Genomic DNA, 14,160 nt, shown 5'->3' on the forward strand with positions numbered 1-14,160 from the left:
TTTAACTTGCAATATGTTTTACCTCTGCTGCTGTTGGCTTTTTTATTTAGGTTTTCTGTTCTTATTACTTTTACACACAGTTCTTCAGTTGTACATGTAGTTTTTTATTGATTATATACTATATGCTTTACCAAGTGTGTTGTATGCTGCTCTGGATACTGTTGGTAGAAGAGCAAAATATACAAAAATAAATTACTACTTTTAAAAATAAAGCCAACCTTTTCCAGCTTTGGGGGATATCACGCTTACACATCCCATAACCAAAGCCAGGCTTCCTGTAGGCATCTGAGAGCAAAGGCTCTGGCCCTCCCAAGCAGAAATACCAATTCTCCACATCTGCCAATTGCCACATGTCACTGAGAAGCAGCCTGAAAGTCATTCCCTGGATGAATAATGTAAAGCTGGAAAGTGGCTCTCATATATTCATCAGAATTTTTCCAACAGTGATGTTGAGAGCTGCAGGCATACCCTCAATTCAGATTTGTGCCGAGTCTTTATCCAAAGGCTTTCTTGTGTTCAATAAATAAAAACATATGCCTGTACAGACAGAATCAGAGGCACCCAAACGCAAACAAGGTCCCCTTTTGTAAAACCGCCCAAAATGCTTTAGAAAGGCTCATGTCACATACATCATTTCAACTACAGTCTTTCTTGGCTCACGTAGCACAGAAGGCGACAAAGTTCAAACCCGATGCCTGGCCAAAAAAGGCTTCTTCTACCTGTGTTACTCCTTGCAGCTGACAAACGTGCAGCAGCAACACAGGTTTGGAGGGTAGACACAATCCTGAAAATCTGGGCAGCCCTTCTTGTTGCTATTGTGTCTATTTTGTCTGCTATATCTGCATACTCTGCTATGCGGGGCCCGGCAGAGGAGAAAGAGTGATGCCGTTCCTCAGAAAAAATCTGAGGCTTTGCGTCTTTTAGGCAGCTGCAGCAGATTGTCCGTGATTGAGGTGGGGTCCTGAGTCCCTGGTGTTTGAGACGCTGTCCTGGAAGTTGGGGTGACAGTGGGTGTCTGCGGCCCACCTGCTGGGGTCTTGTAGCCAGGTGTGCTCAGGTGTGCAGGGGACGGGGTGTAGCTGGCTCGGAGGGCTTTGTCTGTGAATTTGCTGGCAGTCCTGTTTACTAAGCGTTGCATGGCTGGTGACATCGCTGGGTTTAGTCCTTTGGGAGTAAGGCTAGAAGAAGAAGAAAAAGAAACACATGGGTTTTTAAAATAAAACCAATAATAATTTTAGATAAGAGACAACTTGCATTGGTTGGTTGTGACTAGGTAAGGCTCTATCTGCAATATCCATGTAAAAGTATCACGGCACCGCTTTAAACAGTCATGGCTTCTTCCAGAGGCTGCTGAGAGTTGTTAGGAGACCCCCTATTCCCCACACAGAACTACAATTCACACAGTACCCAGAAAAGAGGATTGTTTACCTCCCAGACATAGCCCTGGCTACCAAAAAGGTACCCGAAGAACAGATGAAGCAGAGCATTCAATATCTACCACTAAGCTAAGACATCCAATTTCTTTGCTTCTAAAAATCAACATCCAATATTCAGGTCAGCCATTCTGGCACTCTAAAAATGCCAAGTCTTCCTGTCCCCGTCCCCCCCGCCCCAGTGTGTTTTTCCTCTTGAATGCTGCAGTTAGATTTTTGGAAAAGAGGCCCCTGATTTTAGCAAAGTCTCACCTGGCGAGGTTCTCCGTGACTCTTCTTAAAGCTTCCTGCTTTTTTGCTCGGTTCTTAGCAGCTGCCTCGTTGGCCATCTTAAGCCCTAGCCTCTCTCTGCGACCAGGCTCCAGGATCTGGGAAAAGACCAGGGGTTACCGGTGCTACATGAAAAACTCATCTTTCCAGACATAGGTTCATTGCTCACTTGTGCTTTTGCTATGAAAGCAATGTAGCCAGAGGTGGGGGACCTATGGATGTTATTGGATTCCACCTCCCATCCCTGCATTGAACATTTCCAGGGCAAACAAAGAAGCTCTACACCTTGTGCTCCAAACTCTTCAACAGTGCTACTCAAACTAGGGAAGTAAGAGACCTTAGAGTCTAGGACTGGGGTAAGGGAACCTGTGGCTTTCTAGATGTTGCCTGACTACAACTCCCATCATCCTCAACTACTGAGTTATGCTGTTTAGGACTTATGGGAGTTGGAGTCCACCATCCAGAGGGCATCATGTCAGCTACCCATGGGCTAGAGTAATGGATTGGTTCAGAGAGACCCGGGTTATAATTCCAGGTATGAGAGAAAGCTCACTGTTTGATCCGAGGTTGGTCACCATCTCTCAGCCTGACCTACCTCCCAGGCAACTGGGCAAGTACGTGGTGGTGAGAGAACTTAATATGTCCCCCTGAAGCGGAAACAGAAAGCTGCACACACAACCCTTCTCGCTTAACTGCAAAAATACCCAAGAGTGCAAAACTGAAACACCCTCTATCTGAGCCACCTTCTTAGAGTTGCTTCGCTTTTGCAAGAAGTATACTGGTGGGTTTTTTTACAGCAAAGACACATCAAGGGCAAAGATGAAACACTGATCTCTAAAGTTGGGTGTGCTGGGTGGATGTGCTGGATAGCTTTAATAATAACTGCCGTCCATCAATGCCTTCCCACTGCATGCAATTTTGACTGCTAGGAGACACGCATTTCTTCTTCACCTTTTTGCCCATTTATCACAGCAAATGCCGGTGTACTGCAAAGGCAGCAGAAGAGCTCTAAAGCCTTTGGGCCCAGATGACTCTGCAGTGGGTGATGGGGTTGAACCAGGGAAAAGAAACACCAGGCATCAAGATTCCCTTACCTTCACCATAGGAAGGAGGTGAAAGGAGAAGACACGCAAGTTAATTCCCCGCTGCCTTTGTCACTTTGTTCCCGCTGGCTACTGGTGCACACACAGAGCAAGTCAGCTCAGGGCTTTAATATGCCCGAGGCTAGAACAGATGTTTCTGATGCCCAAGTGGCAATTGCTGTACCTGGCATGCTATTTCAGCCACACTCCCACCCCCACCGGAAGCCACAACCTCATTTGTGCAGCCAGGCTCCACCCAGTTTGCACAGCAGACAATGTTCTGAGAACCTCGCCCTTTAAATACCTTGAAGGCTGGTCCAGGTGTCCTGTCTACATACGGTGTGTCTGAGCCTTCTAACCTCAAAGGGGTGCTTTCAATCTCACCCCACGTCATAAGAGGGGAGTCGTTCACACCTATGAATAGAGTTTCACAAGTTAAGTCTAATGAGACGGACCGATGGCAGGCTCTTTGCTTAAATATTGCCAGTTATAGCTTGAACTGCAGTTGTGGTGGCCTTCAATAAAATCCACAAGACCTACCTTTGGGGGGGGGCAAATCGTGGTTCCCCAATTGCTATGCAGCCTGACCCTAGCTAAGCGGGTCAGTAATAAAGTCTAAACCACAGAGCCTAGGGCTTGCTGATCAGAAGGTTGGCAGTTCGAATCCCTGCGACGGGGTGAGCTCCCGTTGCTCGGTCCCAGCTCCTGCCCACCTAGCAGTTCGAAAGCACGTCAAAGTGCAAGTAGATAAATAGGTACCGCTCTGGCGGGAAGGTAAACGGCGTTTTCGTGCGCTGCTCTGGTTCGCCAGAAGCGGCTTAGTCATGCTGGCCACATGAACTGGAAGCTGTCTGCAGACAAATGCCGGCTCCCTCAGCCTATAGAGCAAGATGAGCGCCGCGACCCCAGAGTCGTCCGTGACTGGACCTAGCGGTCAGGGGTACCTTTACCTTTTAATAAAGAGTTAAAGGGACAGGCACCCTCTCCTCTCCATACCTTAGCTGACTGCCCACAAACACTCTCTCCACTATGTGCTCCCTATTACTAGCCAATGCCAGGAATCACAATGTAGTTATTTACTCCATGAGCCACCCCCTTGCTTCAACCTGTTAGAAAGCTATGCTTTCTTCCCCATAACCCTGCAGAATTAGCTCCTGTGGCTGAAACTGCCCTTTCCCAATGAACAAGGTTTTGTGGACTGGGGGGGCTAAGCATTCAGTCACATTTGCTAATAAAGTATCAGTTTGCTAATAAAGTATCAGTCTTTGCAAGCTAATTTATTTTTCTACAACACGATTCTTGGTATTCCCCGCCCGCCTCTTCTTACCGGGAGCTGGGGAGGGCGTGGCCACAAATCCATATCCATTGACCTTTGGCGATTCCTGGGGAATGAGCTCCTTCCCGTCAGGACCTACTTTACCCTGCTTGTACTAGATTTCGCAAAGAAAAAAAAAGAAAAGTTTGGTAACAATTGCTTACACAGATTCAAAAAGCTTGCTTAACATATTATAATCTTTTTAAAAATTATTTCAAATATTTGTACCACTTAATCCTGCACCATCTAGTACATAGGCTCTCACTCTTTAACTCTTCTAAGGCATCAAGCTCCCACCTTCAACAACAAAAATCTGCTTTTTTCTCTTAAACTGATACTTGATCAATTGATTATTTTATAATGTTTGGCCATATACTTCACTGGTCATATTTGCACCTGTTGCTAAACCAAGATTTAGCACGATGCACATAAGCAAGGAAGATCCACAACAATCCTTCAGATCACACACTCCCCCTCTCGATGGCTGGCAGAGGGACTTCAAAAGCTTTTACTCATAAGTTTTACTTAAACCTAGCTTTTTCTGTCATCCAGACAAGGAATTGTGGTTTAATGTTTCTGAGCCAGATTTGAGGTTCTTGTATTCATTTACAAGGCCCTTTAGCAACTTAGTCCAGGATATCTTAAGAACAGACTGATCCTTTTTATCCCTGTCTAATCACTAAAATCCTTGGGGGAGTCTCAGCTGGAGGTCCCCTGTGGCTGAACTGCTGGGCTCATAAGCCTTGCAAGTCCCTCCAAACTGAATTAGACAGGTGCCCTCCTTGCTGAACTTAAGATGCACAACAGAGGCTTTCTTATTCAAGCAGGCATTAAAAGGTAATGTTTGCATTTCTGTTTGGTTTTACGATTTTTATTGATTTACTCTCTGCATGGTTAATTTTTATGTACATCGCTGACAAAGGCCAACAATTGATCAGTATAGAAATGCACTAAAAATACAACAGTTGTAATCAAGTCACCTTCAACATCCACATCTGAAGCTGGCTTGTTTTGCAACTGAGCATGATCCGCTGTCTGGGTGTTATGGCAAGCCGTGATTAATAGGGGAGGAGTAAAAGCTTCCAAAGTCATCCTCCCAGCTGAACAAGGAGCAAAGGTGTTTGCATCCACGGCTTGCTGTGGTTCCCTCCTGTTCATTCACCAGTTTTGTGCAAAATGCAAATGCAACCACTGACGGTCAATATAAACAGACAAGAGCAAATAATAATAATAATAATAATTTATTATTTATACCCCGCCCATCTGGCTGGGCTTCCCCAACCACTCTGGGCGGCTTCCAACCAAATATTAAAATACAGTAATGCAAAGTCTTCTGCAAGAGGCTCTCTCCACTGGAACTCACCAGCCTTCTCTTTCCTATTTAAAATTGCATTTAATCAGTTGAAGGACTTTAAAGATGCTCTGCTGAAAGCTAGTAAGGGTACAATTTTCCCTCAGCTACATGTATGGGGGGGTGGTGGAATATATAATTTTAAATATATCCACCTGTAAGTAGAGGAAACACACCGATTTCAAATAAAGAGGATGTGGGAAAGTTAAATCAGCTCTCTAACCTGAGCATTGAGGGCTGCTGCCTGTTGGAGCTGGGATTTGCTCAAGGCTTGGCTGAACGGATCCTTCAGGAAACGGGTGTTTCTGTGGACAACTTCCCGTGGCTTTTTAAACACACTCTCCTCTTCAGGAACACCTGGAAAAGGCAGAACATTAGCATCAGACCGAAGGCCTGATATCAAAGAAGCAAACAAAAGTCTTGCCATTTGCAATTTTAAAAGAAAAATGTACTCCCGTAAGTTAAGAATGAAAACTCAAATAGAAGAACAGAGGATGAGTTTTCTCACAATTACACTTCCATGCTCATCTCTCAATGGTGCAGGGAATGAATCAGTATCCCCCCTCTCTACCCCATAATATTAGAACTCAGAAGGAGCACCTCAAAGGCAGCAATGACCAATTAGGCCCAACAAAATTATTAATTCTGAAAAGGTACTGAAAGATGAGAAGACACACAGGGAAGAAGCTGCAGAGAATCCTGTCCGGCGTGTGTGTGCGTGCACAGACAAACACACCCTTACAGCTATCGGTCCATTTGGCTGTCTCCATTTGCTGGAGACTCTTGCGACATCACTGAGCTCACCTGGTGGGTAATACATGAGGGAATTCTTAGCTTTGTACTCCCATGTCTCCACCCCAGCTTTCCCATTCGCCAGGGCCTGCTGCTCTTCTGCTGACGGAAGTGCCAGCTGCTCCTGGTGCCGCTGAAACAGATTTGACAAAGAGCTTCAGTGATGGGCACAAACGGTAGTACGTAAGAGTAAAAAGGTGTGAATTAAGTGGGCCTCCAATTTACTTGGGGAGTATATAATTATTATCTTACTTTTCAGTGTGGAGAATGTACGTCTTACTTTATTACTTTGTGTAATGCTTGGTGTCGGAGCAGGGCTGAACTCCTTTTTTCCCCACTAGAAGTCAAGACTGTGTGTATGGCACAGTTCATCTACAGGCCCCAAGCACTTGACCATGGCCAGATTGCTTGGCTAGAGTGAGTTTGCTGCATATGCTTCAGGACCATAGGTGATCATTTCAGAAGAGACCGCAATCTAAAAGTCTTAAGGGAGGGCTGTGTTGGTGGCCCTCTCTTACCAAGGGAAGATCAGTCTCCTACATGGAGGTATTTAAATAATGGAGATACACAAAGCTCTTTCCCGCACCTGGGCAAATTCCTCTTCTGCATCGTAGAGCCATGAATGCCTGGCTCTCTCCTTCTCTTCTGCCACGTCCATGATCTGCTCAAAGGAAGCGTTATCCTCGCTGGTGTGTTTTGCCAAGAAGCTGTCCAGGCTGGGCAAAGCATCTTTGCTCTCTTCTTCCTCCGTTTCACCTGTAGGAAAGGGGGGAGGAAGCAAACACAGATAAGACTTTGAAGTCCTGCCTCAGTCCTTCAAAGGATGGATTTCCCCCAAGGCACCAATGAGGATACCAGAAGCTATGACACAATACAACTAGAGATGATAGGGACTGAACCCGAGATCTTTTTGCGTGTAAACCATGTGCTCTTATATCACCAAACTGACCCCCCCCCCAATTTTTAATACTAAGGATACCAGGAGGAATTGTTTCACATTCTTCTCAGCCCTGAAACCAAACAGCAACATATAGAACAACCCAAACAAGCAAAATGAGAATTTCTTACCTTCCTCTGTAGTTTTTACTGGGAGCTTGGGTTTATTCAATGTGGAGGGGTCACCGGGATGAACCTCGGGTGTTTCAAACGTGGCTGGAGTAACATCTATTCAAAAGCATTTTTGAAAAAGCAATGATTTAGGAATGTATTGTTCCAAGAGCCAGCATAGACAAGGCCCCGGTTCAAATATCCACTGAGCCACAAAGTACAGTGTGTGTATTTGATTAACACAACCTCCACCCACCTAATTACCTCCCAGGATAAAAGGGGGATATCACATATCACATGTAGGAAACCTTTGGCCCACCAGATGTTGCTGAATTACAAATCCCATCACCCCTGGGCCACACATCTACAACAACAAGTGTAGATCAGCAATCAATCAGTGGGGCCAAAGATTCCATAAATGCTGCCTTTAATTCTTTCGAGAAACAGAAAAGACTGAAATGAAAAGCAAAAAAGAAAAGAAAAGAAAAAAGCAAAAAAACCCAAAGAGTATTCCGGCCCCGTCAGCAGCATTATATGCAGGTTTCGGCGATGCATATAAAATTGCTCTACTGGGTATTCTTTGCAAATCATAAAGACACCCCCAAAATGACAAAGGAACATGTTCAAAACTCTATGATAAACATCAACACCAATAATCCAAAGATCCAAATAAATTCTTACATGGTGCAGGGGTGTCTTTGGAAGTTCTCCCCAAGGAAGAGCCAAATTTGATGGCTATCTGCCTCATTTTCTCCAAATCACCACTTTCTTCAGCATCTAGATAGTCCTTCTGAGCACGCAATTTTTCAACGTCAGGGAAAAAATCCCTTTGGATGATTTTCTCCAGGCTCTGCAAAACGCCAAATTAACAATGTTTCAGGGTAGGAGGAAAATTAAAAAATTAAAGGAACACATAATCTAATTTTGTGGTCTGCATGGCAGGATCCTCAGAAATTTAGCTTAAGTAAAGCGGCTTGCTGGCCCAGGCCTGTCAAAACTTCAACCCATGTGCTGTGACACCTTAGCAATGTATTCCATCTTACTGCTATCCGCAAGCCTAGGGAGCCCGGTGCAAAGTCGCACCGGTCTCCCCAAGCTTGCGGAGAGGTGCACGAAGCCTGGGTGCGCTCTTCAGCGCGTCCCAGGCTTCGGAATGCAGGCAGCTCTGCGCAGCCGCCGGGAGCCCGGCGCGACTTCGCAATGGGCTCCGGATGGCTGTGCGGAGCTGGGCGAAGCCCGGGGCTGCAGAGAGCTCCGCGCAGCAGTCGGGAGCCCAGCGTGACTTCGCGCAGGGCTCCCGAGGGCTGCACAGAGCTTCCTGAAGCCTGGAGAGCAAGGGGGGTCGGTACACACCGACCCCTCTCGCTCTCCAGGCTTCAGCGAAAGTCTGCATTCGTCCCATAGGACGCACACACATTTCCCCTTCATTTTTGGAGGGGAAAAAGTGCATCCTACAGGGCGAAAAATACGGTACTTATTGAATTTATATACTGCCCTACACCCAGGGGTCTCAGGGCAGATCACAGAATAAAATCAAGATATAAAACTACAAAATACATAATAAAAGAAAAACAACCCAATAGTCCACCCTACTATAAACAAACAAACAAACAAGCAAACAAATAAACAATAATACCCCGCACAGCACCACACTGTCTCTCCAAACACCCAAGCCAAGGAAATGCCCTGCCAGACCCCCGCTCCCACTGGACACCCCCCTCGCCAGACCCCCTACTCTGCCAGACCCACCAGACCCCCTCCACTCCCACCGGACCCCCCACCCCGCCAGACCCCCTCACTCCCACCGGATCCCCACCCCACCAGAACCCTCACCCCGCCATACCCCCCCTCCCACCGGACCCATCACCCCGCCAGACCCCCCCCCCACTCCCACCGGATCCCCACCCCACCAGACCCCTCACTCCGCCAGACCCCCCCGCTCCCATTCCCCTCGCTCGCCTGGATGTAGCTCTCCTCGTCCAGGACCCTCTTGCTGCTCTTGGGGGCCTCCTGAGCCGCCTCCTTCACCACAGCCACGGCGCCCGCCTCGGCCGGGACTGGCACCAGCGCTCTGGCCGAGGCGGCGGCGGCGGCGGGGCCCGGCTCGCCCATCTCTCCCGCCAGGCCCAGAAAATCCCAGCAACGGCAACTCGGTCGCCCTTAGCAACGCGCCTGGGGGTCCTTCGCCCTTACGCAGAGGCCCGGACGAGGCGACGCACCTTCGCTTCCGGCAACAGCGACACAGACGCCCGGAAGCGGCGCGGCTAGATCCCACCCCCCTTTGGGAGATGGTCGTGGGGAACCGCAAAGGCCTTCGGGATTTGTAGTCTCTGTGAGGGGGAAATTGCCTAGTCAGGAAACCACGCCTCGCTCCATCCGTCGCCATAGAGGCGTAAGCGGTAGATGTTACCAAACAGCTCCAGCTTCCGGGTCTGTTTGGAAGCCGAGGTGCGGCTCGGTTTGGTTCGACTGGTCTGAATTGCAGGGTTGGCATAGTAGCGCTTCCATTGGCGCCACTTGGGGTCCAATTGGGATCGAATGTGGCCCTCCAAGTCCAGCCCTCTAAAATCTCCCCAGGCCACACCCCTCACCCTGATTGATTGATTGATTGATTGATTCTATTTCTCTGCTGCTTTTTATTCCAATAAATCCCAAAGCGGAGTTTGCGCTAATAACTAATAATAATAATAGTTTCATAATAACTGCCCCTCATTTATATAAATGCCTACCATTATTATGTGGGAATGGGGAGCGGTACTTTGGTTTTAACGACTTTGATTATGTAACACAGCTGCAGAATGACAAAATTGTTGCTATTAATTAATGCATATTTTTTTTTGCATTGTACATTGTCATCACTTCCCCATCCCCATGAAGCAAAAGAAAAATATTTAATAAAATAAAAATAAAAAATAATGGCATTTCACTTCACTAAACACAGTGCCTGATCACCTCATCTGTCTCCTGAGAAATCTCTATGTGGGACAAGAAGCTACAGTTAGAACTGGATATGGAACAACTGATTGGTTCAAAATTGGGAAAGGAGTACAACAAGGCTGTATATTGTCGCCCTGCTTATTTAACTTATATGCAGTATTCATCATGCGAAAGGCTGGGCTGGATGAATCCCTAGCCGGAATTAAGATTGCTGGAAGAAATATCAACAACCTCAGATATGCAGATGACACAACCTTGATGGCAGAAAGTGAGGAGGAATTAAAGAACCTTTTATTGAGAGTGGAAGAGGAGAGCACAAAATATGGTCTGAAGCTCAACATCAAAAAAACGAAGCTCATGGCCACTAGGCCCATCACCTCCTGGCAAATAGAAGGGGAAGAAATGGAGGCAGTGAGAGATTTTACTTTCTTGGGCTCCATGATCACTGCAGATGGTGACAGCAGCCACGAAATTAAAAGACGCTTGCTTCTTGGGAGAAAAGCAATGACAAACCTAGACAGCATCTTAAAAAGTAGAGACATCACCTTGCTGACAAAGGTCCGTATAGTTAAAGTTATGGTTTTCCCAGCAGTGATGTATGGAAGTGAGAGCTGGACCATAAAGAAGGCTGACTGTCGAAGAATTGATGCTTTTGAATTATGGTGCTGGAGGAGACTCTTGAGAGTCCCATGGACTGCAAGAAGATCAAACCTATCCATTCTGAAGGAAATCAGTCTTGAGTGCTCACTGAAAGGACAGATCCTGAAGCTGAGGCTCCAATACTTTGGCCACCTCATGAGAAGAGAAGACTCCCTGGAAAAGACCCTGATGTTGGGAAAGATCGAGGGCACAAGAAGAAGGGGACGACAGAGGACGAGATGGTTGGACAGTGTTCTCGAAGCTACAAACATGAGTCTGACCAAACTGCGGGAGGCAGTGGAAGACACGAGTGCCTGGCGTGCTCTGGTCCATGGGGTCACGAAGAGTCGGACACGACTAAACGACTAAACAACAACAACAACAAACACAGTGAAGGTGGGGCAACCTTGTACGTTTATATGAGATGTTACTATGAAGGAATCCTGTACATCATAAACTGTACTTTATTCCTGAGGGGGCGGGGACCACAATTGCATAAAGGTGACTCCACAAGCCTTCTGATACACTACACTGATATACCTCACACATTCAGTGAAAGAAATGACACCAGGCAGGGTAACTGACAATAGTTTATTCATTAGGTGCAGACACTGAGACTACTAGGAAATGTGTATCAGGAGATGAGACTGCAAGGGGCCACAAACATTCCAGCGGAAATCCATAGATGTCCTGAGTCAAGTAGCTGTTGCATTCTTTTCGCAAAGCTGTTCCTGTTGGGGGGGGGGAGAGAGAAGACAGATTAGCCAGCAATTATTGCGGGCACACGCGCTAAACCCTGTCTGTGGTGCCTACCCCTTTACCCCAAATGATGAGACGAGACCAGAAAAAGACAATGGGGAGGTTTCCCACTTTGACCTTGCAGAGAAATAATTGACGTCAATTTGTTCAGGACCTAATCTGTGGGGTTTCAGACATGTGGTTTATATATTTATGTATGTGTTTGCTTGGTACATTTATGAACATTTATTACATATCAAAGACCTTAAAATTCTTATCACACCTAACCCAAGTGCCAGACAGGTAGCCATCAAGATCACAAAGAGCTGCAGCAGCCCAGGAATGGATTCTGACTCCGGAGAACAAAAAGGATAGTGAGCAACTTAACCAGTTGGGTCAGGAAGTGTAAATAGATTTATTGTCTTGTTTTTATCGGGTGTCAGGTGATGGGTAAAAGGCAGGAAGGATAGCTACCTGACACCCAGGCTCTGCCCATTTACCTCCCCTTCTGGTGATGTAGAAATGATGTAGTGATGATGAAAGGTGGGAGGGCGTTCCACAGGGAGGGTGCCACTACCGAGAAGGCCCTCTGCCTGGTTCCCTGTAATTCTTTACAAGTCGTTCTTAATCTAATCCTAAGACTATTTGATACTTCCAAGTGATTTCTAATTATCTTATGTTACAATATTTGGCTAAATATTCTTTGAATTTCTTCCAGTCTTCTTGATATTCCTCTTCCTTCTGGTCATGGATTCTTCCAGTCAGGTCAGCCAGCTCCAAAAAGTCCAACATCTTCATCTGCCACTCTTCTATTGTTGGTCCTGCTATAGTAGTTTTGCTTACAAATAAAGGTCAGGCTTCTTAGCCACTTTGCTTTAAGTTTTGCCTTCGTCTTACCTGTTTTCCTAAAACCCTCTGACCACAGGGAATCCTTTCACCTAGCGGGCTCACGGAATCCCCTAAGGACTGGAGAGCAGCCGGTGAGCATTTCTGGTTCTTTTCAACTGAATGGTATAGTTTTTCTAAAAGATGCAGGGATTTATGATATGTAAAAGGAACCATGGAAAAAGAAGAAGGGAAGTCATTGATATCTTAAGGATGTAAAATGAGTGTTTTAATTGTAAAACAGAAAATGAATAGTCTCTTGTGCCCACAGCAGCCACCAAGCACATGAGCACTTTCCCATCTTGTGGGGAAACAAAACATTCAGAGGCAAAACATAGCCATCGTGACAAGTTGTCATTGGTAGCCTTCTTCCTGGGAGCCAGTTCCACAGTTTAACTGTCCTGCTTAATGTGCTTCTTTTATGCGTGTGATGGCCTGGGATTCGGACTCAGAGGCTGAACCTGAGGAATCCCAGCCTGCACAGGAGTCCCCGCCTCCAGAACCAGCTGAGCCGGGGCTGGGGCTTGAGCCTGAAGGGTCCTCACCTGTGCTGGATCCTCAGGTGCAGGCACCAGCTGAGTCTGCTCTGGCTCCTGAGGTGATAGAGGACCCATTGCCTGCAGGTGCTCCACTCCCAGCCCCGTCAGGGGAAGCTGAGGTGGCCTCTGGGCTGCAGAGGCTCAGGGCAGAGAGGTGGAGGGAACTAAGTTCCCGCAGGAGGAGTGCTTGCCTCCAGGCCAGGAGAGGCGAGTCACCTGTGGACCGGGGCCGCCCTATGACTTGGGGCAGATAAAAGCCAGCCAGCCCCAGCCCCAAGTTGCGGGAGCAACATTGTTGGTATTCAGTTCCTGCCTGTACCCTGTCCTGCTCTTGACCTCAACCGACTCCCTGCCTTGGACCCAGCTTCAGCTTTGACAGACTGCCTCCATACTGCACCCTCGACCACGGACTGGACTTGGACCTTGCCTCTTGATTAACCCCCGGGACCAGCACAATGCGTCTTGAATTCTTCTGTCTGCCTGAAAATTCAGGTGTATTTTTACACTTGTTTCTTGTAATGGATGTATTTTATAAAGAGTTTAGTGTAGTATAGGCACGACTGCAGATAGCATCCTCTTTATAAAATTTATTTCTGTATTTTTCCACGAGTGTTCATATTCTTTAGGTTCATATTCTTTTCATCTTCACTTCAGAGTGGAAGAGGAGAGCGCAAAATATGGTCTGAAGCTCAACATCAAAAAAACGAAGCTCATGGCCACTAGGCCCATCACCTCCTGGCAAATAGAAGGGGAAGAAATGGAGGCAGTGAGAGATTTTACTTTCTTGGGCTCCATGATCACTGCAGATGGTGACAGCAGCCACGAAATTAAAAGACACCTGCTTCTTGGGAGAAAAGCAATGACAAACCTAGACAGCGTCTTAAAAAGCAGAGACATCACCTCACCAACAAAGGCCACCTCACGAGAAGAGAAGACTCCCTGGAAAAGACCCTGATGTTGGGAAAGATGGAGGGCACAAGGAGAAGGGGACGACAGAGGATGAGATGGTTGGACAGTGTTCTTGAAGCTACCAGCATGAGTTTGACCAAACTGCGGGAGGCAGTGGAGGACAGAAGTGTCTGGCGTGCTCTGGTCCAGGGGGTCACAAAGAGTCAGACACGACTAAACGACT

The 14,160-nt window shown here is 46.9% G+C and overlaps 1 protein-coding gene across 1 annotated transcript; it reads right to left on the reverse strand.

Annotated features, from left to right (window-relative positions):
* Positions 1–28: 28 nt before the first annotated feature.
* On the reverse strand, positions 29–9,540 carry ESS2 (ess-2 splicing factor homolog). The gene is made up of 10 exons (XM_082203620.1): positions 9,250–9,540; positions 7,972–8,140; positions 7,312–7,407; positions 6,830–6,999; positions 6,256–6,376; positions 5,675–5,808; positions 4,113–4,215; positions 3,090–3,199; positions 1,686–1,801; positions 29–1,178 (listed from the first exon to the last, which is right to left on the reverse strand). The coding sequence occupies exons 1-10, from the start codon at positions 9,400–9,402 to the stop codon at positions 893–895; spliced, it is 1,458 nt and encodes a 485-aa protein (XP_082059746.1). The 5' UTR covers positions 9,403–9,540; the 3' UTR covers positions 29–892.
* Between the last annotated feature and the right edge of the window lie 4,620 nt (positions 9,541–14,160).

The sequence above is a fragment of the Podarcis vaucheri genome, assembly GCF_965113315.1.
Source record: "Podarcis vaucheri genome assembly, chromosome: 16".
In the NCBI taxonomy this organism is placed as follows: Eukaryota; Metazoa; Chordata; class Lepidosauria; order Squamata; family Lacertidae; genus Podarcis; species Podarcis vaucheri.